Raw genomic sequence first — 26,605 nt, forward strand, 5'->3', positions numbered from 1 at the left:
ATGAGTTGGGAAGCCTGCAGCAGCTTTCTTCTAACAGATTCTAGGATGTTCTCATTACAGTGATGATGCGCTAACCCAGCCTTTATGGAAATCAGGCCTGGGTAGCTCTACATCCAAGACGTCAGTGTAGAGTCACCCCATTCAAGAGAAGATCTGAACAGCCTGAAGCCTACATAAGGTTAAGTCATCTAATTTGTATATTCTCATATCAATGTAGACTGCAGACCTGTTCGGTTTCTTCCTTGTATGAGGTACAGTCAAGCACACTGTGGATCAGAGTTACCCATTCTACAGATGCTAGGGAAGCTTACATGAATGATTCTTATAGAAATATACAAGGAAACTGTGCCTGATGCGTTCGGATGTTACCATCGCGCACCTTCTCGATGAATCCTTGAGCTGGTCTACTCAGTGAAACGTCCGAACCGTCCAATGCAATGTTCCAGTGTGTTGATACTACCCTGATAGCAGTGTCTTTTGATGTCGCGGACTTCCCTGAATCTACCACCGCCCTCTACGAGCTGAGACTGAGCCTTTCCTAAGTCGAACTCATTCCCAAACTTGTCATGTATTTCCATGATGATGAGGAATAACTAGATATCTGCGGCACTTCGTGCCTCGAAAGTGTTCCGATCGCATACTTTCCTATACAAGTACGTCTCTAGTGCCGCATCCAACTGCCTCGCGAGGGCGAGGCTGCGTCATATCTCCATTCCAGGTCCCCATCGCTTTCCTTGACCTGAATGAAGTCAATTTCACGTACAAGCGTGTTGGTAGTGGGGTATATGTCGTATGGCTCTTGCTCGAAGCAATTCCTTACGTATTGCTCATAGACTTTCAGTTGCGCTTCCGCTGCATTCGGATCGACCTTGCGTAGTTGGGCGTATCGTAAATCTGTTTGTTCTCGTCAGTACCGTAGAGCAGCACTTAGGATCTCAATAAGTAAGTTAATTTTATGCAGTCCTTTCATGTTAAGAATCTCGTAGGGATTCATGTTAATGATCGCTGAGACCGTACGTCTACCCTCCTGCTGGGTCTTTTCTATTCGTAACTCTTCGCGTAGCCGACGGATCTCTTGCAGACTGAGCTGCAGCAGTTCTTCCGGGTCCTGTCGACTCTGCCTATTGTCTAGTTTTTGAAGCTTCACACGCGCTTCCTCTTGGATTGCGACGCTACTGGCTGCAGCGTTTTTCGGTTATTCTTTGCGAAGATGCTCAAGGCCGTTACAGGCGTAGCATCTTACAGTGGCCTTGTTAGGGCAGTCATCCATGATATGACCCTTCTTTTTACAATGGTGACAACGTGCTGATGGACAGTCCTTGACCCAATGATCCTGAGTCCCGCATTTGAGGCACCGATCGTCTCCTGGCACGACTTCATCGGCGTAGTTGTTCAAGCCCGGACTTGAGGGAGTTGAACGTGCAGGTGCAGCTACCATGTCGTCGTGTGCTGCGTGGGAGTCTTCGCGGTTTCTCGCAGCATCTGATGCAAGATTACTTGCGAAGTGAGAACTGGGTACCATGTATGCCAAGTTTGCTGCTCAGTAAATGTCCATGCAGATATGTGCGTGGTATTAGAAGGGTATTTATGTTTTTCAAGGTCGTTTGGCACAGCATACCACCCTTGTCGCCCGACCGGTTGCGCGACGCGTCGCGTCTTCGCTAGGAGTAATCCCACCAGCTGTCGAGTCCATCTGGCGGCAGTGCCAGCGGTTGTGCACAAATAGCTCCATTTTCCCACCAGCCAGGCTTGGGATAGTCTAGCTAACATAGGGTGTACTTGCATGGAAGCATACGGAAGCGTAAATGCATCCGTGTTACGGCCCTTCGAATTTCCAGATAAAGCAGGCACAGGTACGTAGTGGTTACGACCGCATCTGATATGCTCCAAGAAGCGCACCGAACGCGAAGATGTATCGTATGTCAGAGTGCGTTTCGTTGCCCAGAAGCATACATAGGTAATGAGGATCGTGAACACATGAAGTGTGGGGCCGATGTCGACGTCGCGCTGGTGGATAGTTTGCGCGAAATTCTGGATGCTTACGGGAAAACATACGAATACCTCTAGGATATTTCGTACCCACAATGTACTAAGATCCAAAATAGCGAAGAAATGGTATAGCGAAGAAATGTACGACGATGCTCAGAGTGTTTGTCGCAGGCGACCAATGGGTGGGTTCCACAAGTGAACTAGCCCGTCACATGATTACGCTAAAGTATCTCGCGCTGACCCTGGGACTCCGCTCCTCCCCGATGCTGAACCTACACTCCTGTTCGCAAAATGCTATCGTGCGAACACATACCGCTACCGAGGCCAACACCCGACCGTCGCAGCGGTTATCACTGGTACCTTCCCGCCATTCCTGGAGGACCGTTTGCCCTGCGTTCGGACGCGTCGCGAGATGTGTGTCAAGCATGCGCTTTTGGCTCTCGACTTGCTGCTTTACCAAATTCATACTGGCCTCTGGGATACTCACCTTCTCCATGAACCTTTGTATTTCATGAGCACTGACACGTATCACTATGTCCAAACCTGCTGTCACGGCGACGAGGAGCGTTGAATCTGGCTGAGACATCTGCCATGTGCTACGCCTTCACTTGCCTTTGGAGATGGCATTGCTCCCAGATCTGTTCCATCACGCAATCGCGAACGACTGGCCAGACGGACCATGATAGCTATTGCTGTGCCGTAACCACTGAGACACTCACCTCACTAGGCAGACTATCTATTCGCATTTTGCTGCTAAAATCGAAAGTCCGGTATCATGTCCTCTCTCACCTGGTGCCGCACAGACGCATTACACCACCATCTAATCCTCATTGTGCAGGTCTAGACGCTCTCTCACCCCTCACCCTCCACGCTCATCATGACGGCCTACACGTGGCTTTCTACTAGGCTGTGGCTGGCTATATAAGCAAGCATCTTCTACGCTTGTCCCCCCTCTTCCTTTTCCACCAAACTTCCCATTCTATTCTATAAGTAAACCTCTTTTACGCTTGTCACCCCTCTTCCCTCCCATCAACACCCTCATACTACACTAGCTCCTTATCCTATACCAGCTTATGGGACAACTCAAGACTCAAGTACCACTCAAGACTATGGAGCTGGAACCCATCCTCAGTCTTGAGGAGTTCCCAGCATATGTCCAACCACGAAGAGTGGTGTCGCGTTACAATGCCAGTCAAGAGAAGAAGCCAGACCTTCCCTGGTGGAAACTTGACAAAGCCGGGATCGACATCCTGCTGAAAGCATTTGCACACCTTATCATTGAACTTCTCAAAGGTTCCCCGGATACCGACAAAGAGCTCCAGTATCTGCTACGTACAGTTATTGAGCTTGCTCATGTCCTGCGAAGCCCTACGGTCAAGGTCGCCTTAATCGGAGCTCAAGGTGCAGGGAAAAGCCTGGCGATCAACGCTCTATTCGACTGTGATGGTCTCTCGCTCACTGGTGCAGAAGGCGCGGCTTGTACCAGCTCAATCACCCGATACGTCCAGTATCCGAAGAGCACGACTGGTGAGGATAAGTTCTTTGCTGAGATCAAGTTCTTCACCCGAGAGGAGCGCGAAGCATTGCTCAAGGAGCACGCTCGGTCGTACTACTTTTACCACAACGCAGACGACGACTCAGATGATGAGGAGTCTCCACGTACAAAGTCGGTCGGCCAGGACCAGATGGACCGCAGCCTGAACGATACAGCCGAAGACATCTTCACAACCCTGTTTGGCTCCTACGACGAGTTTTCCGAGAACTGGAACGTACCGGATTACAAAGCAGGGGAGTTCGTGCGCCTGTGCCAACTGAAATGCGATGAGGCTCTGAAGAACGAGCAAATCGACTCTCAGGGTATCGCGACTAAGATGGCAGATACTCAAATCGAACTGCTGGAGCAATTGCGACCATTTCTTACTAGCATCAAGGGTCAAAAGTGTTTATGGCCGCTTGTGGACAATATTTCAGTCAGGTTCCATCATGAAATCCTTCAAGGAGGGATCGAGATCATTGATCTCCCAGGTAATTCTTTCGTCATTTCTTGTCGGAACCTGCTAACTATTCACTAGGTTGGGGTGACATCAATCTCTCAAGAGTCCGACACGCAGAGAAGATCAAGGATACCGTCGACGTTGAGATCATTCTGGCAGACACGATACGCATCGCCTCTGACGACAAAGTCATTAACAGCGCACGGGCAGCTGTCGCTCATCATGGCCCTTCGAAGGTCAAAGTCGTCGCAACAAAGATCGATGTAAGTTGTTATGTCTCCTGGCATCCAACATGTTGCTGATTCGTATAGTCTCTCACCAAGAACCAGCTCTCTCAATGCAAAGGCGGAGAATTTGATCGCATCAACCAGCTGCTTCAGGAAGTCGAAGAAAAAGAAGCCGCGCTCGATGACAACGATGACGACGATGATGAGGTCAATGCCAAAGAGCGCAGATTGTTGGGTCAATATCGTATCTACCTGGAGCGAACACGAAAGCAGAGAAAGATACTGCAACGTGCAGACAACATCTCCGCAGAGCTGACGTCAAAGCTTCGCAGTCGGTCAACCAACGATATGCCCCAGATTTTCCACGCATCCGCCTCTGAGTACATGGATTGGATACGCAAACCCAAATTGACCTTCGCAAACCAGCCATCCTTGTCGCCCGACATGACTGGCATTCCTGCAATTCGCGAGTTTCTCTTCTCACTGCCTGCACAACAAAGCTTGCGAGACTACGAACGCCATATCAACGTCACAATCTCAGCTTTCATTGAGAAGATCAATAAGACTGTGGCAGAAAATGAGCGTGATGGTGGTTTCCGGACGATAGCTGACGACTTCGACGCCCACCGCAGAGGTTACATGACGCGACTCCTCTCAGAAGCGAAGTCAGCATTCCAGCGATGCTCTGATGACAGTATCAAGCGAATTGAAAAGGACATTCCCAACTTCAAAGAGCAGCTTGAAGAGAAGATGACCGCGGAATGGTTCATACTCAAGGCGGCGGCTTTCACTCGGATCGTCAAGTGCCGTGGCGTTGTTCCGAAAGGCGCATCTAGAGCCAAAGGCCTCGAAAATGGATGCCACTGGAACAAGGAACTGGCAGATCTGCTCGCACCTGGTTTCAACAAGTGGTACAATACGCACACGGCGTGTATGGCGACCATGAAACCAGCACTGAGCCAGAGCTTGCACCAGCTCCATGTGAAGATTAGCAAAATGATCAATGACTCTAGCGCAAACATGGTCACTATCGAGAAGGCTAAGAAGAAATGGGAACCGCTGCGTACCCGACTTCAGGCTAAGCTTATGGTGCTGATGGACGATGTCAGCAAGCTTGAGAAGTTGATGTTCGAATCGGCAACTATGGAATTCGGTCAAGAGAGGACCCTCATCTCATGCATGACTGATGACCTCTACACCGAGGTTTTCGAAGCGGTACCCGAAGAGAAGCCACCTCTACCAGCGAAATCAGGAAAGAAGAAGCCGGCAAAGCGGTACGTTATGCCCAAGATCAAGTTCCAGAAGAAGCGCATGGAAGACTTGTTCCTGAACCCAGATGCACATTTCATTGACCAAGTCCTCAAACGCTTCCAACTAGAATTCAACGACGCGATACGCACTCTGCTCGAGAAACATTTTGTCAGCATCGACAAGTTACTGGAGAACCTAAGCGCAAGCCTTCGGGCAGAGGCACCTATCGACTATCGGATCACCAAAGAGGGCGAGGCTATCCGTGCCGAGTTAGCGCAGCACATCCCAATGTTTGAAGAAAAGGCTATGGAACTAAGGAGCAAACTACCCCAGATGGTGAAGCCCGAAGACGAAATGGCGCTCACGCTGGTTAACAGTGACACGTTCGATGGAGATGACGAAGACAACCTAGCCATCTTCTACGATAGGATGGCGAAGACCAAGCGAAAGGATCCTGAGCCTACTGTCCGGCGACCCAAGCGGATCAAGACAGAGCCTATCTGAGGCCTATCTCGATAACACAGACTCTGGCGTATACCTCCAGGACCAACTTTGGATCACCCACTCGTCAACTAAGGTTCCTACGAATTGGGCAATGTGTATACGCGGAAACGGGACGTTCGCGGATACATGTCATCCTTTCTCTACTTCAGGTTCTCTGTTAGACAAAAGTCAGGGCCACGCTGCATGATTGCGTTCCACTTCGGAACCCTGCTGCGATCGCTGTGCAGGCGTAGGCCAAATATTGGTTATGGCGTACGAGTTCTGCTTTCCTTCTAGCGTTTACGATGTCTTCTCGTAGCAGCAGCAGCAGCAGCAGCAGCAGCACTTATTTTAGCGGTTCCTTTTGTTCCATCTAGCGGTCGACGTTGAGGCTGCTCTTTGGGCTAAGTCTTTTCTGCGCAAAAATTTGTCAATGTCGAGCGATGTTTCGTTCGTACTCAGCCATGGAACCATGAATCACTATCAAGACATTAGTATACCTTTGCCTCCACTTTGTGGTTTACGTGATCGATCCAGTCATCCACTTGATATCTCTGACTTAGTGCCTTTTATACGCTCTAGATATTCACGCTCTTCCAATGCACATTGAGGTGTTTGTCTGCTAGGAGGAATTGAGAGGGATATAATAAGAGTCGCTAACAAAAACGTGTATGTATCCAGCACGTAAACGAGGAAAGGAGAGTCAAAACCATACAATACACCAACAGCCATCCGCATCTCCTACTCCAGACCCAAAGAACACGAACATCGTATATCCACCACCCGTCTCCCAAAACCACCATAATCGACCACGTAGACTCCTACGCCATTCCATACACCGACATGGAATGACCACCATCTACGCGCCATCCCCCCATAGCCCAACAACCTGCATCGCGAACGCCACACCCGCCAACCCCGTCTTAACCCACTCAACCACTTGCTTCCTCTCCACCGCCAAGCGCACCTGCTCGCCATTCACCTCGTCGCCCTGGGCCTCCAACTCCATAACCTGCCTCTTCTCATTGCCGCCCTCGGTCAGACCAACCGCATAGTCGACACCGGGTCCAGACACGAACGCAAAGATGGATGTGTAGAGTAGGTACGGGTGGCGGAAGCGGGCGGGCGAGAGACAGTAGGCGGAGAAGAGGGTGAAGGTTGTTATGTGTCGGAGGTAGGAGGAGAGGTTGGTGGATTTGGTGGATAGGTAGATTAGGGAGGTTCGGGCGTTTATGGCGGTGGGGAGGGCGAGGAGGGAGGGGAGGGCTATTGTCGAGACGGTTGCTGAGACGCCCTGGTGGGGGTGTTAGTATTCCCACAGTATAGGTGACATTTGTTCTGGGGTGTTTGGTGTGGTGAGAAGGTTTGGAGCTCTGATAGCTTCATGCGGGGAGCTTCGCGGCGTGAAGTGGCGGGTGGTGACTTACAGTTGCGATTCCCAGGGTGATTGTACCGACGAATTTACATATTGAGACTGTTTGGGCGGCCATCGTGATGGTACCGTGAGGTTTGGGGGGAGATAGGCTTTGCTCAGGCTATCGGAGGGTACTTTGTCGTGGAGTTATCTGTTGGCAATGCAGGTTGACGTGCATTCAGCGCTTGGAAGATTGCGGAGATGCTGCGGGATTCATCCGGAGCAGGCTGTCATCTTTCGGAGAAATCTGCATGGCCCAAGCTTCCCCTTCCATAATGCGGAGAAGAGCACATGTCAATAAGTAATCATACGGCCACGCCCTATAGAAAGAGAGATGTCGATTCATTGTCAGGACGACCTTTACCGTACCTACTCTGCACAGCTTTTCAAACCTATGGAATGTATTCGATGCGCGCAATTTGTCGCCCAGGGCAGATGGCAAGCATCAAGAGAGTAATCTTGCCAGTCGTACCTCGGCTTACAACACCAACGCGTATCCTACACCCATCAGCCGGTTCTTGCGGCCGTAACTTTCACACGACGTGAGCATACTCAGCTACTTATACTCCACTCTATATTCGTACATCCATCCGACGATAATTCCCAACGTCATCACCTGCTCACTCTCACACATCAGACCTGCACGCTTCCAGTCCGACGACCCCGATAGCACAGAACCCGCCTGGAAAACACCGCGCACCATGCCTATGGAGAAGTACCAGTTTATGAGCAATGTCTGGAGGGATGGCATCTTTGGTATGTCTCACTTCTTCACAGTAGGCGTGGATAGATAGAGTTGGGCTACGCCCACTGCTCAGACAGTTCAACCTCCCGATCAAAAGCTAACAAACCCCCCAGACAACAAAGTCGTCTTCTGCACCGGCGGCGCAGGCTCAATCTGCTCGGCCCAAGTCCGCGCCATGGTCGCCCTCGGCGCAAACGCCTGCATCGTCGGACGCAACGTAGAGAAGACTGAGAACATGGCAAAGGACATCGCAACCGCACGCCCCGGCGCAAAAGTAATCGGCATCGGCGCCATCGACGTGCGCAGACCTGAACTCCTCCAGCAAGCCGCCGACCGATGCGCCAAAGAACTCGGCAGCCTAGACTTCGTCATCGCAGGCGCAGCAGGAAACTTCCTGGCGACCATCGACCAGATCAGTCCGAATGCCATGAAGAGCGTCATCGACATTGATGTGCTGGGGAGTTACAACACAGTCAAGGCGACGCTACCTTATCTCAAGGAATCAGCCGCGAAACACAAGACAGATGGAACGACGCAGCCGGCTAACGGCACAGGCGGACGCATCATCTTCGTGAGCGCAACACTGCACTACACAGGCACACCCCTCCAATCCCACGTCTCCGTCGCAAAAGCAGGTGTAGACGCCATGGCCATGTCTGTCGCCATTGAGCAAGGCCCCCGCGGCATCACATCCAACATCATTGCTCCCGGACCCATCGCTGAGACCGAAGGTATGGCGCGGCTGTCAAAGTCGGATGCTAAGAGCAAGGTAGCTAAGAGCGTGCCATCGGGTCGCTTTGGCTCCGTCAAGGAGATTGCTGATGCTACTATCTATCTGTTCTCTGATGCGGGTAACTTTGTCAACGGCGAGACGCTGGTTGTGGATGGCGGCGCGTGGCATACCGCGGGATTTTCGGGTGGGTTCGAGTATCCGGATTTCTTGCTTAGTGGGGAGAGTGTTACGGGGGTTAAGGGGGGGAAGAAGAGTAAGTTGTAGGTTGTAGACTGTAAAGTCTGATAGACATGGAATTTGAACACCATTTTGCGTGCTATAAGGGAGCCTAATCTTGTGAGTCATGATTTTGGACAATGCCATGGAGCCATGGATAGGTTTCTTGCTCATAGTCGTCTCTGTCTAACGACGTTGTATGCGTTAGAGCATCTCCTGGTAACGCGAACAACCAATTCACAACGAACGTCTTCATCAATAAGGCTATTGAAAATGGCACACGGCTCATGTGTTACATTGCTTTCTCTTGGTTATTCTCGTGCATGTATAAGTATTCAGTTCCACAATGACGACTTTCGTACCGCATATGACATGATAAAGCAAGTCATTCCGCGGAACCATCTGCACTGTTGTTTTGTACATCGAAGCTTTTGGTTCAGCGACAGAAGCTTGCACGAGAGCGTGGCTCGACAAAGCGACCATATCTGGTAATGATGTCGTATTCAGTCTCTTCAGATTCGTAGACTGACATAATAGAGGGACATGTATACGTCTCAGTACAATGTATGATGCAATGTGTGCATGAGAGAAGATGATGTATACATCTATTCCGAGTGTCGAGCGTAATTTAGAGAGGATATGACACAATGTATACATCTATCTTGTATATGAGATAGAACCTACAAAGACAAAACTTTCTGTCAGCGTCTGATCCCAGATGGTTGCCTTCTTGTCCGGAGCCACAGCCTTTGTGATGTTGTGCCGAAAGCAAATATGATATCACGCCGGGTACGAGTCCCTCTGTAATGCTGGGCCAGGCTGACACTGATCTATGCAGAAGGAAGCCCGGGCAGCACTAAGTATCCCAGCTGTTGTATAGCGCGCGGCCCACTCCCTACCTCGGAGCACTATGATACCGGGAATCGAAATCGAATCTCAACGACTTTTGAACCAGGTTCGATAGCTCAAAACGGATTGAACCTTGTAGCGAGGCTTGATAAAAGCAAAAGTATCATCCATCGAGATCATCGGGTATCGGTGCTGCAATCTCACCAAACGTTGAGAGAAGCATGTCGTCCATGGACCTACTTCCGCCTCCAGCCTTGGGCGCAAAGGCGGACGGACGAATATAGCAATCAATCTCTCAGTAAGCATCGCGCCCCGACATCCAAGCAACAGATCGTCGACTAGGTATATTTTGAGTCTGAGATCATCGACCTTGAGCGGGAACCCATCTCGTCGTCAGCACATCAATGAAAATCTCACACCTCCCCACGGATCAACATGCCAACACATCGATCCTACCCAGTGATGCCAGCCGCACATCAAGGCATCCACGAATAAAACCCACTCATTACCAACTTTGTTCCCGCGGAATGACGAAATGGGTTGCTTCACCAGGTTTGGAGCGATTGAACATCTTCATCTGCGCCCCTTGACGAGCCGCACACGCCAGGCCTGCGCTCCAGTTTTAATACAAAATGCGCAGCAACGGCTTACCCTGCTCCCCTGTCGATCGCACTATCGATACCCAGGGGTGCTCCTTCTGGACTGGGCTGGTGGTGGCTGGCCATGCATGCGTCATAGCCCTTTTTCAGGAGACAGACGCGAGTGCGCGGTGCCCGGTTAGCGAGATTGTGCGTTTAGGTTTGGCGTGTTTTGGGACTGGCGTGGGCTAAGACGCGTGGTCAAGCGGTGGCTTGCGGGTGCTTGGCCGGCATGTTCGCTGCGGTGGGTAGGGCCGTCGTGTGTTTGGCTAGAGGTCGGCGCGCGTGTTTGCGTGGTTACTGTGGTGTTGGGCAATTCTCGGAGGGTTTAGGCTGAAGTGGAGGGTCCGTATAAGAGATGAGGAGAGATAGGATGGGTGTGCTTCCGAGGGAAGCCACTTCATGTTGATTGAAGATGCATGCGTGCAGACTGGTTGTCGGGTCGTAGATGTGCCGTTGACTGACACGTTTCAATTCGCGGGCGCGTCGCCGTGCTCTTCGCGCGCCGCTTGAGTGGTGAGAGAGCGATGAGGCTTAACGCCGTTGCTAGACGACGGCGTGAGGGCGCCGGCGCTTTTTGTCATGCGCGCCCAAGCACCAGCACCTTGCGCAATTCATGGGACGGCAAGCCTCAACTTGGTTTTGGAAGGTCGCACAGGGAAAGACATGAATTCTGCAGGTTGTACACAGGGTGCGGGTGGGAGGGACACGGAGGGGATGACCTTTCTTGTACCCTGGACTATAGCATAGAGGCCAGTGAGCAGGGCTGCAGGTACGACAGGTACATAGCGCGGCCACCTGCTTATGCTGTTTACTGCAGGCTGCAAGTTTCGATGATGTCGCTGCAGGTTGGGTTGGGTGTAAGCGACAGGGAGGCGTGCGATACGACGCCACCGAGGTGTCTAGTCTGCCCCGTGCCAGAGGATCAGCATGCATCAAAAGACAAAACATGCAGCAAGTCCCGCGCTGTGCACCCAACCATTACATTCTCTCCCTTTTCTCTTCATACACTCGTTATCGAAAGTGCGCTTATACATTCGTTTGTGTGGTGTTTGGTACAGATCAGAAGTAGCGTCGGCTGCCCAGGACGGTCGCTTTATCGATTATCGCGAGACATATCATTTCCGGGAAAGGGTCCGCGTTAGTAACACTGGACACGGGAGCACAGCGACAGCACCAAGACGGCTTTGCGAATCACCGGCGGCTTGTGTGTCGTGTTTGCTGCATTATCGCGATCGAAAGAGTCGTGATCTGCGAGGTGTCCGAGGTTGAGCACGTCATGCCCACGAGATAGGCCGAGGAGCTTCACGTTTGACCACACGATTCCCTCGTCCAGTTTCAGCATCCACAGCCATCCCACGACGCCGGCGGAGCACCCAGGGCGCCAACCAAAAACCCAGAGTTGGCAGTGCAGGGAGTACCGCGGTTCGAGTCAGACCTAGTGCCAGTGCGGAAGAGGCGGAAGAGGCTACTCTTGAACTAACGGCCAAAGCGGGAGAGATCAGTTAGCCAGAAAGTGCTCCATTCACCAGCACAGACCTCTCTTAGCGCTGGTAAGTCCTGCAGCTCCACCAGCTCCCATCCTCAACAGCGGCATCGCCTTGTCAACCTCTTCCCTCTCCACACCCAGCTGTGCTACCGGCGACACCCGTCAGACAATCCATCACGGGCAGCGATGCTGACGATAGTGTGAAGCATACCAGCAACACATCGCGCCTACACCCAGTAACCGATCCCACCGAGCCGGCGCTTTTCTGCCAGCGACAGGCCCGTACCACCTCACACCACTTCCACTCATCGACCCCACTTGGAACCCTCTCGAGGCCCTTCCAACTTCCATCGCCAGCTTCATCGCTCGTTCACGACGTCGGAGGCGTTCAATCGCTGTTCCAAGTCTCCATCGCCCTAAGCGCCCATTCACTACCGAGGGACAAACAGCATTGTCAAGACCTTCGCACAAGACCGCGCCTATACAAGCGACCTCGACCACCCCACCCGCAACCTCACACATCCATCACCATGGAGCACAGATTCGCCTCAACGCTGCTAGGCTTCCTCGCCTTTTTCGTTCTGCTATCGTCAATCCAGCGCGCAAGTGCACAAGGCTTTACGCAATCATATTGCTCCAGTCTAAACACTGGTAGCGATGACAACGTCTGTAAGTGACATGTCAATCCACGTCTTCCATGCTCCACAACTAACGTCTTCAGACACATGGCCATACCAATCCAACGGCAACTGCACCAACCACTGTAAGGAAGAAGGTACCTATGCCTTCGCCGTTCTGCAATACACCGACTGCTGGTGCTCCAACTACGCCCCCGGAGAGGAGGCAAGTATGAGCGACTGCCAGAAGGATTGCCCTGGCTTCCCGGCCGAAAAGTGCGGCGACAAGGACAAGAACCTGTTCATGTACATCCAAATGGACGGTCAGGTATCCGGCACCATCGGAGGCTCGCAACCCACGTCTTCGGCCGAGCCTTCGAAGACAAAAGATGAACCTACAGAAGCCCAGACTGTTAGTACTCCCTCCCCTGCGCGCGCGGTCTTTCGTCTCTCTATTTTTATGCTTTCTCGATTTCCATGCGTACTATACTTTGTGACCGGTGTTTGACTTCGTGGTAGTCTGCTCCGCCACCAGTCACTGTGACACCTGATCCAGAGATTGTTACTTCCGTAGTCACGGCCACGCCGTCTTCTTCTTCTACTTCTTCTACTTCTTCTACTTCTTCTACTGTATTTGCTTCCAGTCCTGTCTGTAGCACATAGCTAACACATCACGCAGACCGAAAAGCCATCTGCGACTAAATCTGAAGCCGATGACGAACCAACCTCAGCCATGGCACCTGTCACAACGCCAACCGTCCTTACCGAAAGCGGTCGCGTCGTTACCAGAACAATCGTCTTCACTCCGACTGCGGCTGCCTCTGAAGAAGTAAGCCATGACAGCGGCACCAACGTGGGAGCCATCGCCGGTGGTGTTGCTGGCGGCGTCATCGCTTTATTAGCCATCGTGGGCGGTATATTGTTCGTCCTATGGCGGAGGAAGAGGCAACAAGACCAGCAAAACGACGGACATGGCGGTGGTTCCGCCGGGATCTCGCGTAATGTGAGCACCATGAGCAGAGCCGGCCTGCTAGGAGGACGTGGCGAAAAGTCACCGACCCAGCTTGTCACAAACTTCGGTTCGCAACGGAGCCGCCACGACGAGGAATCGATCACGCCCGTTACGCCGTCGAGCCGCCGATTAAGTCAACCTATCCTAGTCGACTCGCGACTCAACCCAACTGCTGTTTTGACCTTCCATGGCGCTAACGCCAGCCGGGAAAGCCTTGGAAGCATCGATGACAGCCGAGACTACGGACGACAATTGAACGTGCGAAACCCGGATCCGAACTAGGAGTAGACTTTGAACCACCATCTGCGGACTACATTATGGGTGCGACCACATCACAACCCAGAGAACCTCCGTACATCCACAGAATACACCTGCAATCAGAAAACTTGGATGTCACCACCGCGCTATGACTGACGAACCTACAACATCATATACAAAATAACAAGGCGTAATCCATAGCACCGACGCACGGCCGTCTAGTTTGTTCCATTACTGTCTTTGGGGGCTCCACGCCACATATCTACTCGAGACACTCCTGTCCGGTTCGATCACATCATTAATGGGCGCCAGCATCTGTGTACACTATTTTTCCTTCTTCGCTGGATCTCTGTTATGCGGCAATGTATATACTTATTTAGGGGGTGTGGGAGAAGAACAATATCAGAAAGGCCTTACGGCACTCGGCAGAAAGGGGACACACCTTGCCACACCTAATGGGTCACACCGTCATGGTGTATGGGGATGGCGGAGTCGCAATAGGGATTTGCTGGTAGACTAGTTTAGTTGGAAGAGATGGGACTGCTACGCGTACGTGAATGCGAGTAGCTGCATCACCACTCGATGCTTGAATTTAGAAATTACTTGTCAATTTGTGTTTTAGGACTTTCGTTCCTGCTGTTCATTTGTCAACGGCGATCCGAATCACCAACCCTGGCGATATTGCGTCCCACCAAGACGCTAAGAAAGGAGACAACCAGCACGACATGTCGCATATTACACGATTTACTTAAAGACAATCTCGTCAACCGATCCCTTGTCACCATTGTCCCCTCAAACATCAGGATGGATAAACTTCCAGCAGAAGTCCTTGCCGAGATAGTCGACTTGCTTCGCGATGACTATTCGGATCTTTGAAGCATCAGTTACACAAACAAAGAGCTGCAGGCGATTGCCAACAATATCTTATACTCCCGTTACGTGCTTGACCGTCAGGACGCAGCGTTGTTCATCCGAACACTTGCATCAAATCCCAATCTCCAGCGATGCGTTAGACACATTATGTGGAACAGTCCCATCCATTGTTCAGGTGCCTTCAAGTTCCCCCGTAGGATCACGGAAGCCGAGTTCCAGCAGATCAGCGAGAAAGTGGGGAATTGGTGGGTAGTGAGATTGCGTACTGGATGTAATTCCTACGGGTTGAAAGGGTCTTTCGCTTTTTTTTGTATATGCAAGTAGGATATTAGGTAGCACGCGAGGACGTATTCAGCAGCAACGCGAAGTTGGTTGAGGTTAAGAATTGCAGTTGAATGCAGGCTTTTTGTGTCCCTCACTACTGCTAAGATGCCTTTGTTTTTGCTTCCTCTGTACAGACTGTGCTCATTCTCTTCCTACGTACATGCTGCTCAAGATGCGTTACAAGAATATTACAGAAGTAATCCATTGCACGGTTATTGAAGCCCGTTATTTTCAATATATACATGATCTGTTGTCCGCTGAATGAGAAGAGACAAACATAGAAATAATGTCGCGACAATAGCGGTAGCATCAGACGTGGTGCACTTGACTGCGTGGATACCAAATCACGCAGATCCCTGTGAGGCTCAACTGCACACGCGCCACGCGTTCTTGGGCCCACGTACCCTGAATCTCGACCGCAACACCGACCCCATCCACGTTCCCCCAACCTGGGACCAGACCTCACATTCTATTCCACTACAATCGCACAGTTTCTCGGTTGCCCATCATGAGCAAAATGTGGGAGGTGGATCCGGAGACGCGGAGTAAGGTACGTTGCGCCTTCTACAACCCCAAGGAGGGGGGCTGTTAGGGGTCAATTGCGGCGTGACGGCAGCACAGGTGATGAGTCGAGCATGCGCATATGACGGAGACTGATCAATTCCGTACGCAGTTGCTCGAGATACAAAAGACCAACGACAACAACAAGTGCGTCGACTGCAATGCGCCGAGTCCGCAATGGGTATGCAACCGCCCTTCCTCCACCTGCGCACGCGATCACCGACTACACCTACTAAGATGAAATGTCCTAGGCTTCGCCCAAGCTCGGTATCTTCATGTGTCTCTCCTGCTCGGGTGTGCACCGCGGTCTCGGTGTGCACATCTCCTTCATACGCAGTATCACCATGGATGCCTTCAAAGGCTCGGAACTCGTGCGCATGGCTGCTGGCGGCAACAAGCCCTTCCAAGACTTCTTCAATGCACACCCTTCGAACACGAAAGACGGACGCACATTCGAGGCTTCGTCCATATCCGAGCGATACGATTCGGAAGCGGGCGACGAGTGGAAGGAGAGACTCAGCTGTAAGGTCGAGGACAGGGAATTCGACAAGGCCAACCTACCCAAGCGGTTACCCAAAAAGGACAATGCATCTACAGCCGGCATGGGCGCGCCCTTGAGCGGACGCGCCAGCGCAGCCGGAAGCCGAAGCCAAACACCCCTAGGAAAGACACGAAGCAACGACGCAGGCTTCCAGCGATCGGGCTCCCCCGCCCTCGGCACCAACGCCATGTCTGGTCAGAAAGTGAAGAACGAAGCCTACTTCGCCAAAATGGGCCAGGAGAACGCCAACAGACCAGACGGCGTTGCGCCAAACCAGGGCGGAAAATACGGCGGCTTCGGCAGCGAGCCGGATGCCTGGAAGAAGGACGATGAGCCTGGTGCGCCGCCTGCGCTGGATGACTTTCAGAAAGACCCCGTGGCTGCGCTTACCAAGGGCTTCGGCTGGTTAGGCGCAAGCGTGAGTAAAGTAGGCAAAACGGGGTATGAAGGCTGGGTGAAACCCGGTATGGCAAAGGTACGACACCCCTCCTCACAAACCACTACAACCCTCTAACACCCCCGCAGCTCGCAGAAGCAGACCTCGCAACCCAAGCCCGCACCACCGCCGGCACCCTAGGCCAAACCCTCCAATCCGGCGTCGCAAACGCAAACACGCAATTCACCCGCTTCGTCGAAGGCGACTCTGCACACCCTTCTTCCTCCCGCGCTCCGTTGTCTGGTCAGCGTGAACCTGAGCGCAAGGACTTTTGGGAGAGCTTCGGTGCTGCGCCAACGGGGCCAGCCAAGGATAAACAGGACTTTTGGGATGAGTTTGGGAATGCGGGGGAGACGAGGGCGGCTGGGGGGATGGCAGGGAAGAAGCCGAGTGGGATTGGCACGAGTGCTATGAAGAAGGGGAGTGCTGGTGGTGGGGGGATGGGTGGAGCTGGAGGGGCGAAGAAGGATGATGAGTGGGGGGAGTGGTGAGAGGGTTGTCGCACTAAGTGAGGCGTTTGGGCGTTGGATACGCGTGTGGGTTGGGATTGAGTGGGCTGGGTACGTTGGTGGTTAGACAAAGTATAGCCAGATTTTGCTATTGGTTTGTGAGCAGTGCTTCATCTTTACCCTTTGCATGTGGCTTTACCTGTATCGATGGATCCCAATATGGTCCATGTCACGGGTCTCAGGTACGCTTTTGTGCTATACTCATCTTTCATCTGAGTTCACTAAACTTACTCCATGTAGGGTGCCTGTCGGTCATGCCTGGTCCGCTCCTTCCTAGGATTACTATCAAAACTGCACTTTCCAATTGGTCACTCTCACCGATTTCATGCCTTCCTTTGCTGCGATCTCATATCACCTGGCCACCTTCCTCAGTTGAATGTGACTGTCACGCCGCTGCAACTCCATCCGGTACTCAACGCCATCTACGCCCTCTCCTCTAGAATGATCGAGCCTTTCGCTTTGCACGTATCTAGGGAACCGAAGTCGGAGATGCTTGCGAAGATGGACGAGTGTAATAACAACCATGGACCTGTCGCTGCTACATCTGTCCAATGCTCTTCCGTCATTAATCCAGCATTACGCTATGTCTTGCTGTAGCATCGAGTGCGACTGCCTTGCTTGCTGACTTCCTGCCTAGCTCAACCGTTCGCAGACGCCACAACTTCGTCATTCCACCACACCAAGCGCAGCAACCACACGAGATGTACTGTGTACCTTCCACAACCCACGGAAACTACCTTCTTCAACCACACCCCGGTGACGAAGCCCGAGACCTGGCTTTAGCGCGTCTCTGAGACCATTATAATCCCACTTCCTCTCCCGTCTCTCCGTTTCTTCTTCACCCAACCACTCAACAGCAACAGTAACATTGGACAGTTGCTTCTCTTGCACCGCTTTTATACTCAGTTGGTACGTCTACCCTTTGCTTCGCGTCCTCACCTTTGGTCTGGACCACGCCGGCACCCCAGATCCTCCAACTCCCTCTTCCATCCGATGCTGCTCAGAGCATATATACCGACATACCACAGGGTCACATCATACTTTTGAACTAAAGCCTCAGTCGAACTCCTGTCCCGCCTTCTGGTTGAGTAGTTTGCCTCGTCTTGCTCTTCATCAGCAAGTGTTGACGCACATAGTCCATCTTTCTTACCGATCTGAGCCGTGATCGTCGAACTGAGCTGCGGTTGAACTCCACTGCCAGTATGTCTCCTCACCTTCCTCCTCCCTCTTCTTTCCGACACAGTATGAACCCTCATTGACGCAAAGCAGAGCTCCCCGACCATGCCTCGCCCCATCCTCATCGTCGCGAGTGCAGTCCTCGCACTCTTATCTCCCCTCGCTCAGGCCAAGGACAAGAGCGAGATACGCACGTACTTCTTCACCAGTAACGACTGCAATGGACCAACAATCGGCGGCAATGAGGACATCAAGGTCAACCAGTGTCACGAAATTGTCAGCGGCGCCAACAGCATGAGGCCTTCCACGAACAAGCACCAGGACTGGGTCAACCAGATCAACAGCGGAAAGCAATATTGCTGGGTCGCCACATACAAACATCACGGCTGCCAAGGCTACCCAACAGTTTCCGAAGAACTCCCTGGAGCCATCAATGACTGCATATCTCCAGACGAACAGTTTCTCTCGATGGTGTTTGGATGTCGAGAGGAGAAGCCAGAGAACAGTACGACGACGACCGTCATTGTGGTACCAAACACCACCGTCACTGTGATACCCACCGCCGACACCACAGTCACCATGTTTGTAACCCCAACTCCCGCCGTCATCACCGTGGTTGGGACTGCTGGCTATATCACAACATGGATGCACGCCGGCAGCTCTTTCACCAACTATGTCTCGACTATCCTGACGACTACCCTCAAGACTGTGTATCCTACGCCGACCACCGTTACTCGAGTGAACGATGGAACTACGACCGTCGTCGTGGGTCCAGGTGCCATCCAAACTTCCCTCGAGACTATCACCGTGCTTCCTAGCTCTCCAACCCATACCGTCACCGTCTATGTCGAAGACAGCCACTACCCGCGCGAGCGTCGCTTCGACCCTCAGCCCGAGGCTCACGCTCTGGAGCCACGCCGAAGGAGCAAGTGGAAGGGCCCTCGGATTGGTGTCTGGATGAAGCACCCTTGGTCTCAGGCGGTCATTTGCTACGAATGCTACGCCAAAGCTCCTGACAATACGTGGAAGTTCGAGTGTCGCTCTGGACCAAACAACCCCATTTCATGCAAGGGCCCGATACCTGATCCAAAGGAAACCGTCACTGTTACACATACTCCAGATGTCACTGTAACCCAGGGTGTAGCGATCACCAGCACGTCAGTCGTTACGGTAACAGCTGGGCAGGCGTCGCCAGCGCCAACCGTTATCACAACGATTATCAGCGACAACCCAATTCAGTCAATGCAGACCATTACGCTCGGCAAGAAGGAAGCCGATGTAGAACGCCGCTCGTTCCACAGGGCCGTCAGATTCACCCACCCATGGTATCCTAATACAGAGATGTGTGCAGATGCTGAATGGGAGGAGCGAGGATCGAAGGGGTCAGAGATCCGGATCCAAAAACCTAAGGAAGACATGAAGAAGTGCACTCCGGCTCAGCAAGTGCAGTACATCGACGCCAATCCAAAGACGGCCACTATCGAACTCCCTTCCTCTACTGTCTCTATGATCATCGGCACCTCCACGGTGTATCCTCCGTCCATCGTCACGGTCATTCCCTCTCCTCCATCCGTCGTCACAGTCATTGGCTCTCAACCCGTGGTTACTGTCACCACCATCTTGGGTCCTCCCACGGTCACCGTTACGACTACCTCTACACCATCGTACATCACGGTCACTCATGCCTTTCCTCCTGAACCCATCACCACCACGACCATAATCGTCGCCCCTGAGCCACCTTGCACCACCGAACCCTACTCCATCACAACCGTCTACGTCGACCCTGAGCCACCGTGCACCACCACTCCCGCACCTGTTTCCATCGAAACCGTCTTCGTGGACCCCAGGCCGCCTTGCGACACCGTCACCGTCGTCCCCGGATCTGCGCCCATGAGCTACACCACCGTCTACTCAAAACGTCAACAGCTGCGTGATCTCTGAGTTGTTGGAGGAAAGAAGGAGGATTGCGTGGGGCTGAAGATGACGTCGAATCATGATTCTGATTGTATTGTTCAGTGTTGTTTCGTTAGTTGAAGTATGATTGTTGGGCCCAAGGCCACCAAGTTGCTCATATTATCTTCTGTTGTGACATTGATACCCTGTGCATGTTTCGCATCGTTTGGCTTACTTCTATTTTCTTTTCGCGCTCCAACTATTGGTAGCTCACGGTCTAACACCTGGGAAACACCTCGCTGGCTCTTTGCCGTTTACCCCATCTTATTCCTCAGATGAGTATATGATACATCGTTGACATTCCCGCCACTTCCTCCATAACATTCCACTCCCAACTAAAAGAACGGCGACGAAGAGACACTCGAGAACAGATCATCCCAATCCACCAGATCAAGCTGAATAGCATCGTTCACATGAGAAGAATGCTCTTCTTCCCTTAATACATTCGAAGGCAAAGCCTGCAAAGTCTCCACCGTACTCCGACCACTTAGACTACTTCCATTCTTCTCTCCCGTATCCCCAACATCCCGATACTTCTTCACAATCTGCATGAGCGACTCATACAACTTCGCCGCTGCAAGTGAATCATCCCTCGCATCTGCTACCATACGCAGTCCTTTCGCTAAATCGCCGTCTTGCCGCAACTCAGCATGTAGTTCACCGGACCCATTAAGGCAAGCATCCATGAGCAACGCGATAGTAGCAATGAATATACTATACAGCCCCGCCGGAGGCCGTTGGGGCCGCCTCGCAAAAGGATGACGCGACAGCAGTAGTTTCGACTCGAGGTATATGAGTTGACGAGCCGAGTACAGACAAGCAGTGCGCGAAGAAGGCGTTGTTGAGATACTCATCGACGCCGACGGTCGCGTGAGGGAAGTGAGATGTAATTTACAGCGCTGAGTATGGATAAGCGTGTTGAGGAAGTAGGCTTGGATGAAGACGTGATTGGGCTTTTCGGGCGAGAAGGTACTGTCGTAGTAGTCCAGCAGGAAGAAAGCGGGTGTCTCGTGCATTAGTTCGACGAGTTGGCGGTCCATGGCCATGAGGTGGTCGGAGCGTTGCGTGGGGGCGGAGGTGAGTTGGTCGACGAGGAAGCGGGAGATTTCCGCCAGGCGGATGCGTTGGAGGAAGTAGGACATGTCTGTTTGTTGGGAGAGGGGGAGGGATGGTTGGGGTCCGGTAGCGATGAGGTCTATGTCGTTGATGTTTAGGGGCTTGTTGACGTGGAAGTGGAGGGGGTTGGTTTGGTATACGCCGCCGCTGGGCCCGCCGTATCGTGCTGCGAGGAGCCTGGGCAAAGCTGTCAGTCAGCCCTGTAGCTTTCATGTACCAAGTTCTCGAGAGGCGACGTACCAATCCGTTGCGATCAGGTACCACCACACACGACGGCCGACCTCTGCTTTGAGTGTCTGGGCCGCATCGGCATTAGATTCGTGGTCGATCCGATGGAGACCCATTTCCCGACATAGCAATAAGCCCGTCGATATCAAGGAGCGATATCGTAGCGAGACACCTTCTATGTTGCACAGGACGTAGGACAGGATAATGATGCCTTGTATAGCCTCCAGAGCTAGCGAATGCCCCTCTTGCAAAGTCTCAAGCACAGTATATGTGGCTTTGATCCAAATGGACGTTTGCGAGCGCGCTTGGGTCGAAGATAAGAATAGGGGGCGTTCTCTGTTCAGTCCGTCCGGTACACTCCATACATGTGTTGTATGAGCGATGATGCTTAGCAACAAAGCAACCTTGCTGGGATCGGTAGGCTCATAACTTTCAATCGGGCGGTAGATCTCGTCGAGAATCGCTGGTAGGGAGGGAGTGTGCGTTACGTGCTGAATGTAGTTGAGCTCGGTGATGTAGATGTCGAGAAGTATCGTAGCTTCTTCCTTTAGTGGTAGCCATATACATGGTATTAGTCTACCGAGTTGCGTCGTGTAACTCAGTGTTGGTGGTATTGTGCGGATCTGTCCGATCTTGAAGGCAATGTGGTTTGTGGCAGGCAGCTCGAAAGAGCTCTGACTCATGGAGACGCCTTCGAGATGTTCTACCATGTCTCTTGTTTTCTGAATACCGGAGGGTTGATCCATCTCGATTTCGTCTCGAGCGGTTCCAGAAACGAAGGCCGTTCGGACACTTTCGCTGCTGTCATTGCCCGCCTGTGGAGGAAAGGTAGTCTCTCGTGTAATACGTTCCTCCAGCTCCTGCACACGAGCCTGAAGCGCATCTATCTCAGCCTGCATGTCAGGTTTTTCGGTTGAAGATAAAGGTGTCTGGAGGCTCTCATGTGGCTGTTGGTGTGTGAGCAGAACCTCGACCGAGACGGGTGTCTGAGGGCCTTGAGCTTCGCGTGCCGCCGGCGTAGGATCAAATTGACACGTCTTTCCTCGCGACCTGCAACTTGTGCATGGCAGCGGTCGATCACAGCGAATCTTGCGCGATCGGCAGAAGTTACAGGAGTATTGTCCTTTGCGATTGGAACGCTCTCGCTCGCCAGAAGCTGGCATGATGGTTCTTGAAATCTTGGTAGACAGTCACAATGAGAGAGCACTGGTAAGGAATAAAGGAACTCACTCTCTAGACTGGATACCTAGGTAGGAAGATGGTTGATCACATGAAGCATGTCTGCAGGTGAGTGCCAAGCATTTCGCGGGTATTCCGCGGAATACCCGTGGACGGAGAAGCGATGCTGACAGCATATTCCCACCTGGGTACTACGCCATTATGGCCACAGAGTCGATCGTCGAAGGATTCAGGAAGAGGTAGATCTGAAACGGATTGACCCTGCAGACGTCAAGGATTTCATAGGAGCGTATTTTCCAGTGCATTGGGAGGGTAACGCTTTAGGATCTCCATCGTACGGGCCTGCTATCCTTCTCTCTGAGATATGCATGAGTCGATCTGGAGCTGCAAGGGGTACCGGTAATACGGCCGACGCTATCAAGATTTATGTAGTAACAGGACAGATGCAGATAGTTGGATTCAGTGATGTGATGCGGAAGTGGGCGAGCAATGGCAATGGTAAGACCGGAGGCCGTCATTCGCACCAGTCATGCTCGCCAAGACATAGCTACTATCTGACTCGCACTCGAAATAATTCCATCTGCAGCCACCACATCTTACCCTCCACCAACACACCAATGTAACCGATGTCATTCATCCCCCGCCATGCCTTCCCGCAAATCCCGTCGCTGCCTCGGTCCTACTTCCTGGGCCACCACAAAGCTGGCCTGGCGAAGATGAAATCGCTTCTCTCCTCCATCGACCTAGTAATCGAATGCCGCGACTACCGTGTCCCACTCACCTCGCGCAACCCGTTGTTCGAGGATGCACTAGAAGGAAAAGAGCGAGTCATTGTTTACACGAAGAGGGACTTGGGCGGCGGATCGCGCGATAACCGGAACGAAGATGTCATTGCGAAATGGCACCGTCCCACCACAACCATGTTCGTGCGGAACGGGAAAGAAGCCGAGGGCGAGATCAGCGGACGGAAGAGCGTGATCAAGCTCCTGGATATCCTAAGAGAACATGCGCAGAAGAGGTGGAAGCTAGTCGGCCACCGCGTCATGGTAGTCGGCATGCCCAACGTGGGTAAATCCACGCTCCTCAACGCCCTTCGCGCACAAGGAATCGGTCGAGGAAAAGTCGCAGCCACGGGAGCGCAACCAGGTGTAACGCGCAAAGTCAGCAGCAGCGGCGTGAAGATCATACCGAGTGAAGACGACATGGAAGCAGCGGAGGCAGCGGCGAAGAAGAAGCTTCAAGGCGTGGGCGGAGGTGTATATCTCCTCGACACACCCGGTGTTTTCATCCCGTATGTCCCTGACGCAGAAGCCATGATGAAACTAGCGCTCTGCGGCTCCGTCAAAGATACCATCATCGCGCCTGTTATGCTCGCGGATTACCTCCTCTACCACCTCAACCTCCAATCGCCGTCGCTATACTCGGAATACGCTCCGCCTACCAACGACATCATCGAGCTCCTTACTGAGATCGCGAAGAAGACTGGTAGGCTGGGTAAGGGCGGGGTTATAGATACGGAAGCGACGTCGCTGTGGATGATTCAGAAGTGGAGAGGTGGGCATATGGGTCGTTTTTTGTTGGACGAGGTGGATGAGAAGAGTTTGGTGAAGGCGAAGATTGACGAGGAGGGGCTCACGCCTAGTTTTAATCAGGCGAGGAAGGCGGAGAGGGAAAGGAGGAGGGAGAGGAACAAGGCGAGGGGGGAGAAGTAGGATGGTGAGCAGGAGTGTTGGGGGCGTGTGGCACAGTTCCTGCAAAGCGTCTAGTACGCATGTTTAATGTAACCACGGCCTAATCAGATCACGGCTTTGAAGGGATTTCTATGATATTTGAGCTCTACAATCGTCCTATACCGCATCCAGGACAAACGATGGTGCAATTAACCCATAGGTTAGACCAAAATCCCCATCTTACAGCTCAACAACTTCGCGAAATCACCACTTTCTCCATGCTATCCTTGTTTCACATCCTTCAACCAGATCTGGGCGAAATATCTCATCTTCTCATCATCGAATCAAGTATATCAACGGACAAATCCAACAGTTGGAAACTGCGACGTAGAATACGAAAGCGTAGGTTACCTTCGACATGACCAAACTCAGCTCGATCCCCAGTCGGCATGGCCCAGAAGTGCGACTCTAGCCGCAAAACCCCATACCGCGTCACACAACTCCTTCCACAAACTTCCTCCTTGCATGCCTTACCACGCTCCAAGTCCACCAAAAGGCCAGACTACGCAAAAAAAAAAAGAATACGCTCAGTCTCTTAAACAGCACCCACTGGACCCCCCACAGCCGTATTCTGGAGCACCCTATACGGCGGCGGCTCATCGTGATAAGGCGGCGGTTCCTCTGTATGAACAGCCATTTCGTACACCCTCGGCGCAGCATCCAATTCGTGGTACGCCAGCGGCCCAGGCCCCGCTTCGAATGGATTAGGAGGTGCGGTTGATGAGGCTTGCAAATCTGTAACCACCTGTACGGGCTGCGTACACGCGATACCAGACCATTCTCTATCTGCGCATCGGCCTGCGATTTCGATTTGGAGTTCGTATTCTAGATTTAGGCCGTAGCTAGTGAAGCTAGGCGCGATGTTAACGTCCTTTGCGAGTTCGATGTTCGCCACGTCGAGCAGATTGAGGCCGTCGTAGAGGGGTTCGCCGTCACCTGTTTCGTACTTGTGGTCGCAGAGGACGATGGTACGGCGTTCGGTGTGGTTGGTTACTCTGCTGGGATGTTTGAAGAAAGCTTCGTTAGGTAAAAAGACGTTGACCTTCGCGTTCAACTGCACTTTGAGTCGCCGGATGAAAAGATCGGGAGGGGAGGGCAGTGATTCCGAGCGTTTGATGTGTTGCACTGTTACGATGACGGGAACGAGAGAACCGACGACCAGGACGTTGGGTGGAGTGGCGAGGACATTGAATTGGGCGTAGGGGATTTCTGCAAAGGACTCGATGCCAAAGAGGAGTTCTTTATCGTAGAGTTTGTCTTTGAAGCGCCCGAGCTTACTCGAGTTCTCGGCGTAATTGGGGAGAAGTTTGCGTGTTCGAATTAACTTTTGGCCGGTGCAGTGTTTGGGTAGTTTGGTGCCGAAGTTTAGGTCCGGTTGGAGGAGGGAGCGGTCGTAGGAAGGGGCTGGAGGCATGTAGGTGATTTCTTGTCGGACTCTTACTGGTGGCGTGCCTGGTAGATCTGACTCCATATACGCTTCTAAATGGTACACGACCCGTGGACTGGTGGGCGTGGGACCATCAAGCGTTGGAGGTAGAGGGAATCCAGGAGAATGCTGGAAACGGGGGTGGTTCCATTGGTCCCCTGGATGAAGCCATACTCTACCAGCGGGAGGAGGTATCGTAGCATGATTTCCGAATGTGAAGGTGAAAGGCAGCTCGACTCTGGGTGGACTTTTCGTGTTGTTGGCGCGAAGGTGAAAGTCATCGTATTCATTTTCGTGGATATAGAGGAATTGCGAAAGTCCATAGAACTCGAGGTGCACGCTTCTTCCGTGGGCATCTTCAACGGCAGAGAAGCCTTTTAGACTTATGCTTATGCGTTTAGGCTGGAATGTGGGCACCACGATTAGCTGGCCTTGTACGCAGTCCCCGCTTGTGTAGGTTGGTGGCGGATTGGACACTTCGATGTAGATGGGATTGTCTCTGCGATTAGTTCGGCTGCCGCTCGCAGCAATTGCCAATACCATGATCAGCTGATGGACGGTGGACGACTATACGATAAGGATAGGAGAATAATTGTGGTTATGGAGAACAATGGCATTGTATAAGGCTGCCCACGGGG

The 26,605-nt window shown here is 52.4% G+C and overlaps 10 protein-coding genes across 10 annotated transcripts; 6 read left to right on the plus strand and 4 right to left on the minus strand.

Moving 5' to 3' along the window:
• Positions 1-1,342: 1,342 nt before the first annotated feature.
• Positions 1,343-1,832, minus strand: BKA58DRAFT_377099 (uncharacterized protein). The gene has a single exon (XM_046169585.1). The coding sequence runs from the start codon at positions 1,783-1,785 to the stop codon at positions 1,432-1,434; it is 354 nt and encodes a 117-aa protein (XP_046029204.1). The 5' UTR covers positions 1,786-1,832; the 3' UTR covers positions 1,343-1,431.
• A 1,266-nt stretch (positions 1,833-3,098) lies between these two features.
• On the plus strand, positions 3,099-6,426 carry BKA58DRAFT_354436 (uncharacterized protein; the record flags this gene model as incomplete). The annotated part of the gene is made up of 4 exons (XM_046168615.1): positions 3,099-3,491; positions 3,546-4,014; positions 4,062-4,246; positions 4,295-6,426. 4 exons carry the CDS (start codon positions 3,099-3,101, stop codon positions 5,963-5,965), a joined length of 2,718 nt encoding a protein of 905 aa, XP_046029205.1. The 3' UTR covers positions 5,966-6,426.
• Positions 6,427-6,470: 44 nt separating this feature from the next.
• Positions 6,471-7,550, minus strand: BKA58DRAFT_377103 (uncharacterized protein). The gene is made up of 2 exons (XM_046169586.1): positions 7,372-7,550; positions 6,471-7,238 (listed from the first exon to the last, which is right to left on the minus strand). The coding sequence occupies exons 1-2, from the start codon at positions 7,432-7,434 to the stop codon at positions 6,804-6,806; spliced, it is 498 nt and encodes a 165-aa protein (XP_046029206.1). The 5' UTR covers positions 7,435-7,550; the 3' UTR covers positions 6,471-6,803.
• A 387-nt stretch (positions 7,551-7,937) lies between these two features.
• On the plus strand, positions 7,938-9,219 carry BKA58DRAFT_94230 (peroxisomal 2,4-dienoyl-CoA reductase-like protein SPS19). The gene is made up of 2 exons (XM_046176250.1): positions 7,938-8,114; positions 8,217-9,219. The coding sequence occupies exons 1-2, from the start codon at positions 8,060-8,062 to the stop codon at positions 9,098-9,100; spliced, it is 939 nt and encodes a 312-aa protein (XP_046029207.1). The 5' UTR covers positions 7,938-8,059; the 3' UTR covers positions 9,101-9,219.
• A 3,339-nt stretch (positions 9,220-12,558) lies between these two features.
• On the plus strand, positions 12,559-14,229 carry BKA58DRAFT_452431 (uncharacterized protein; the record flags this gene model as incomplete). The annotated part of the gene is made up of 4 exons (XM_046174421.1): positions 12,559-12,697; positions 12,750-13,057; positions 13,165-13,293; positions 13,325-14,229. 4 exons carry the CDS (start codon positions 12,559-12,561, stop codon positions 13,937-13,939), a joined length of 1,191 nt encoding a protein of 396 aa, XP_046029208.1. The 3' UTR covers positions 13,940-14,229.
• A 1,284-nt stretch (positions 14,230-15,513) lies between these two features.
• BKA58DRAFT_466070 (ADP-ribosylation factor GTPase-activating protein 1) lies at positions 15,514-17,141 on the plus strand (the record flags this gene model as incomplete). Its single annotated transcript, XM_046174989.1, has 4 exons — positions 15,514-15,662; positions 15,786-15,854; positions 15,925-16,689; positions 16,740-17,141. The coding sequence occupies exons 1-4, from the start codon at positions 15,621-15,623 to the stop codon at positions 17,139-17,141; spliced, it is 1,278 nt and encodes a 425-aa protein (XP_046029209.1). The 5' UTR covers positions 15,514-15,620.
• Positions 17,142-18,440: 1,299 nt separating this feature from the next.
• BKA58DRAFT_417921 (uncharacterized protein) lies at positions 18,441-20,283 on the plus strand (the record flags this gene model as incomplete). Its single annotated transcript, XM_046172653.1, has 1 exon — positions 18,441-20,283. One exon carries the CDS (start codon positions 18,441-18,443, stop codon positions 20,274-20,276), a length of 1,836 nt encoding a protein of 611 aa, XP_046029210.1. The 3' UTR covers positions 20,277-20,283.
• Positions 20,284-20,595: 312 nt separating this feature from the next.
• BKA58DRAFT_94343 (uncharacterized protein) lies at positions 20,596-22,989 on the minus strand. The gene is made up of 3 exons (XM_046176251.1): positions 22,863-22,989; positions 21,645-22,810; positions 20,596-21,581 (listed from the first exon to the last, which is right to left on the minus strand). The coding sequence occupies exons 2-3, from the start codon at positions 22,793-22,795 to the stop codon at positions 20,624-20,626; spliced, it is 2,109 nt and encodes a 702-aa protein (XP_046029211.1). The 5' UTR covers positions 22,796-22,810; positions 22,863-22,989; the 3' UTR covers positions 20,596-20,623.
• A 411-nt stretch (positions 22,990-23,400) lies between these two features.
• Positions 23,401-24,800, plus strand: BKA58DRAFT_94351 (mitochondrial GTPase 1). The gene has a single exon (XM_046176252.1). It carries the CDS (start codon positions 23,438-23,440, stop codon positions 24,521-24,523), a length of 1,086 nt encoding a protein of 361 aa, XP_046029212.1. The 5' UTR covers positions 23,401-23,437; the 3' UTR covers positions 24,524-24,800.
• Positions 24,801-26,598, minus strand: BKA58DRAFT_94352 (uncharacterized protein). Its single transcript, XM_046176253.1, has one exon. It carries the CDS (start codon positions 26,508-26,510, stop codon positions 25,077-25,079), a length of 1,434 nt encoding a protein of 477 aa, XP_046029213.1. The 5' UTR covers positions 26,511-26,598; the 3' UTR covers positions 24,801-25,076.
• Between the last annotated feature and the right edge of the window lie 7 nt (positions 26,599-26,605).

This window comes from Alternaria rosae, assembly GCF_020736505.1.
Source record: "Alternaria rosae strain MPI-PUGE-AT-0040 chromosome Unknown BKA58scaffold_2, whole genome shotgun sequence".
NCBI lineage: Eukaryota > Fungi > Ascomycota > Dothideomycetes > Pleosporales > Pleosporaceae > Alternaria > Alternaria rosae.

Excerpts from the sequence above, each read along its gene's own strand:
- BKA58DRAFT_94230 (XM_046176250.1), top strand. The coding sequence starts at position 8,060 with ATGCCTATGGAGAAGTACCAGTTTATGAGCAATGTCTGGAGGGATGGC. Across the intron at positions 8,115-8,216 it reads CTGGAGGGATGGCATCTTTG|ACAACAAAGTCGTCTTCTGC; the intron begins GTATGTCTCACT and ends CAAACCCCCCAG.
- BKA58DRAFT_94352 (XM_046176253.1), bottom strand. The coding sequence starts at position 26,510 with ATGGTATTGGCAATTGCTGCGAGCGGCAGCCGAACTAATCGCAGAGAC.
- BKA58DRAFT_377103 (XM_046169586.1), bottom strand. The coding sequence starts at position 7,434 with ATGGCCGCCCAAACAGTCTCAATATGTAAATTCGTCGGTACAATCACC. Across the intron at positions 7,239-7,371 it reads TCACCCTGGGAATCGCAACT|GGCGTCTCAGCAACCGTCTC; the intron begins GTAAGTCACCAC and ends CACCCCCACCAG.
- BKA58DRAFT_377099 (XM_046169585.1), bottom strand. The coding sequence starts at position 1,785 with ATGCAAGTACACCCTATGTTAGCTAGACTATCCCAAGCCTGGCTGGTG.
- BKA58DRAFT_94351 (XM_046176252.1), top strand. The coding sequence starts at position 23,438 with ATGTCATTCATCCCCCGCCATGCCTTCCCGCAAATCCCGTCGCTGCCT.
- BKA58DRAFT_94343 (XM_046176251.1), bottom strand. The coding sequence starts at position 22,795 with ATGCCAGCTTCTGGCGAGCGAGAGCGTTCCAATCGCAAAGGACAATAC. Across the intron at positions 21,582-21,644 it reads TACCTGATCGCAACGGATTG|GCTCCTCGCAGCACGATACG; the intron begins GTACGTCGCCTC and ends AGCTTTGCCCAG.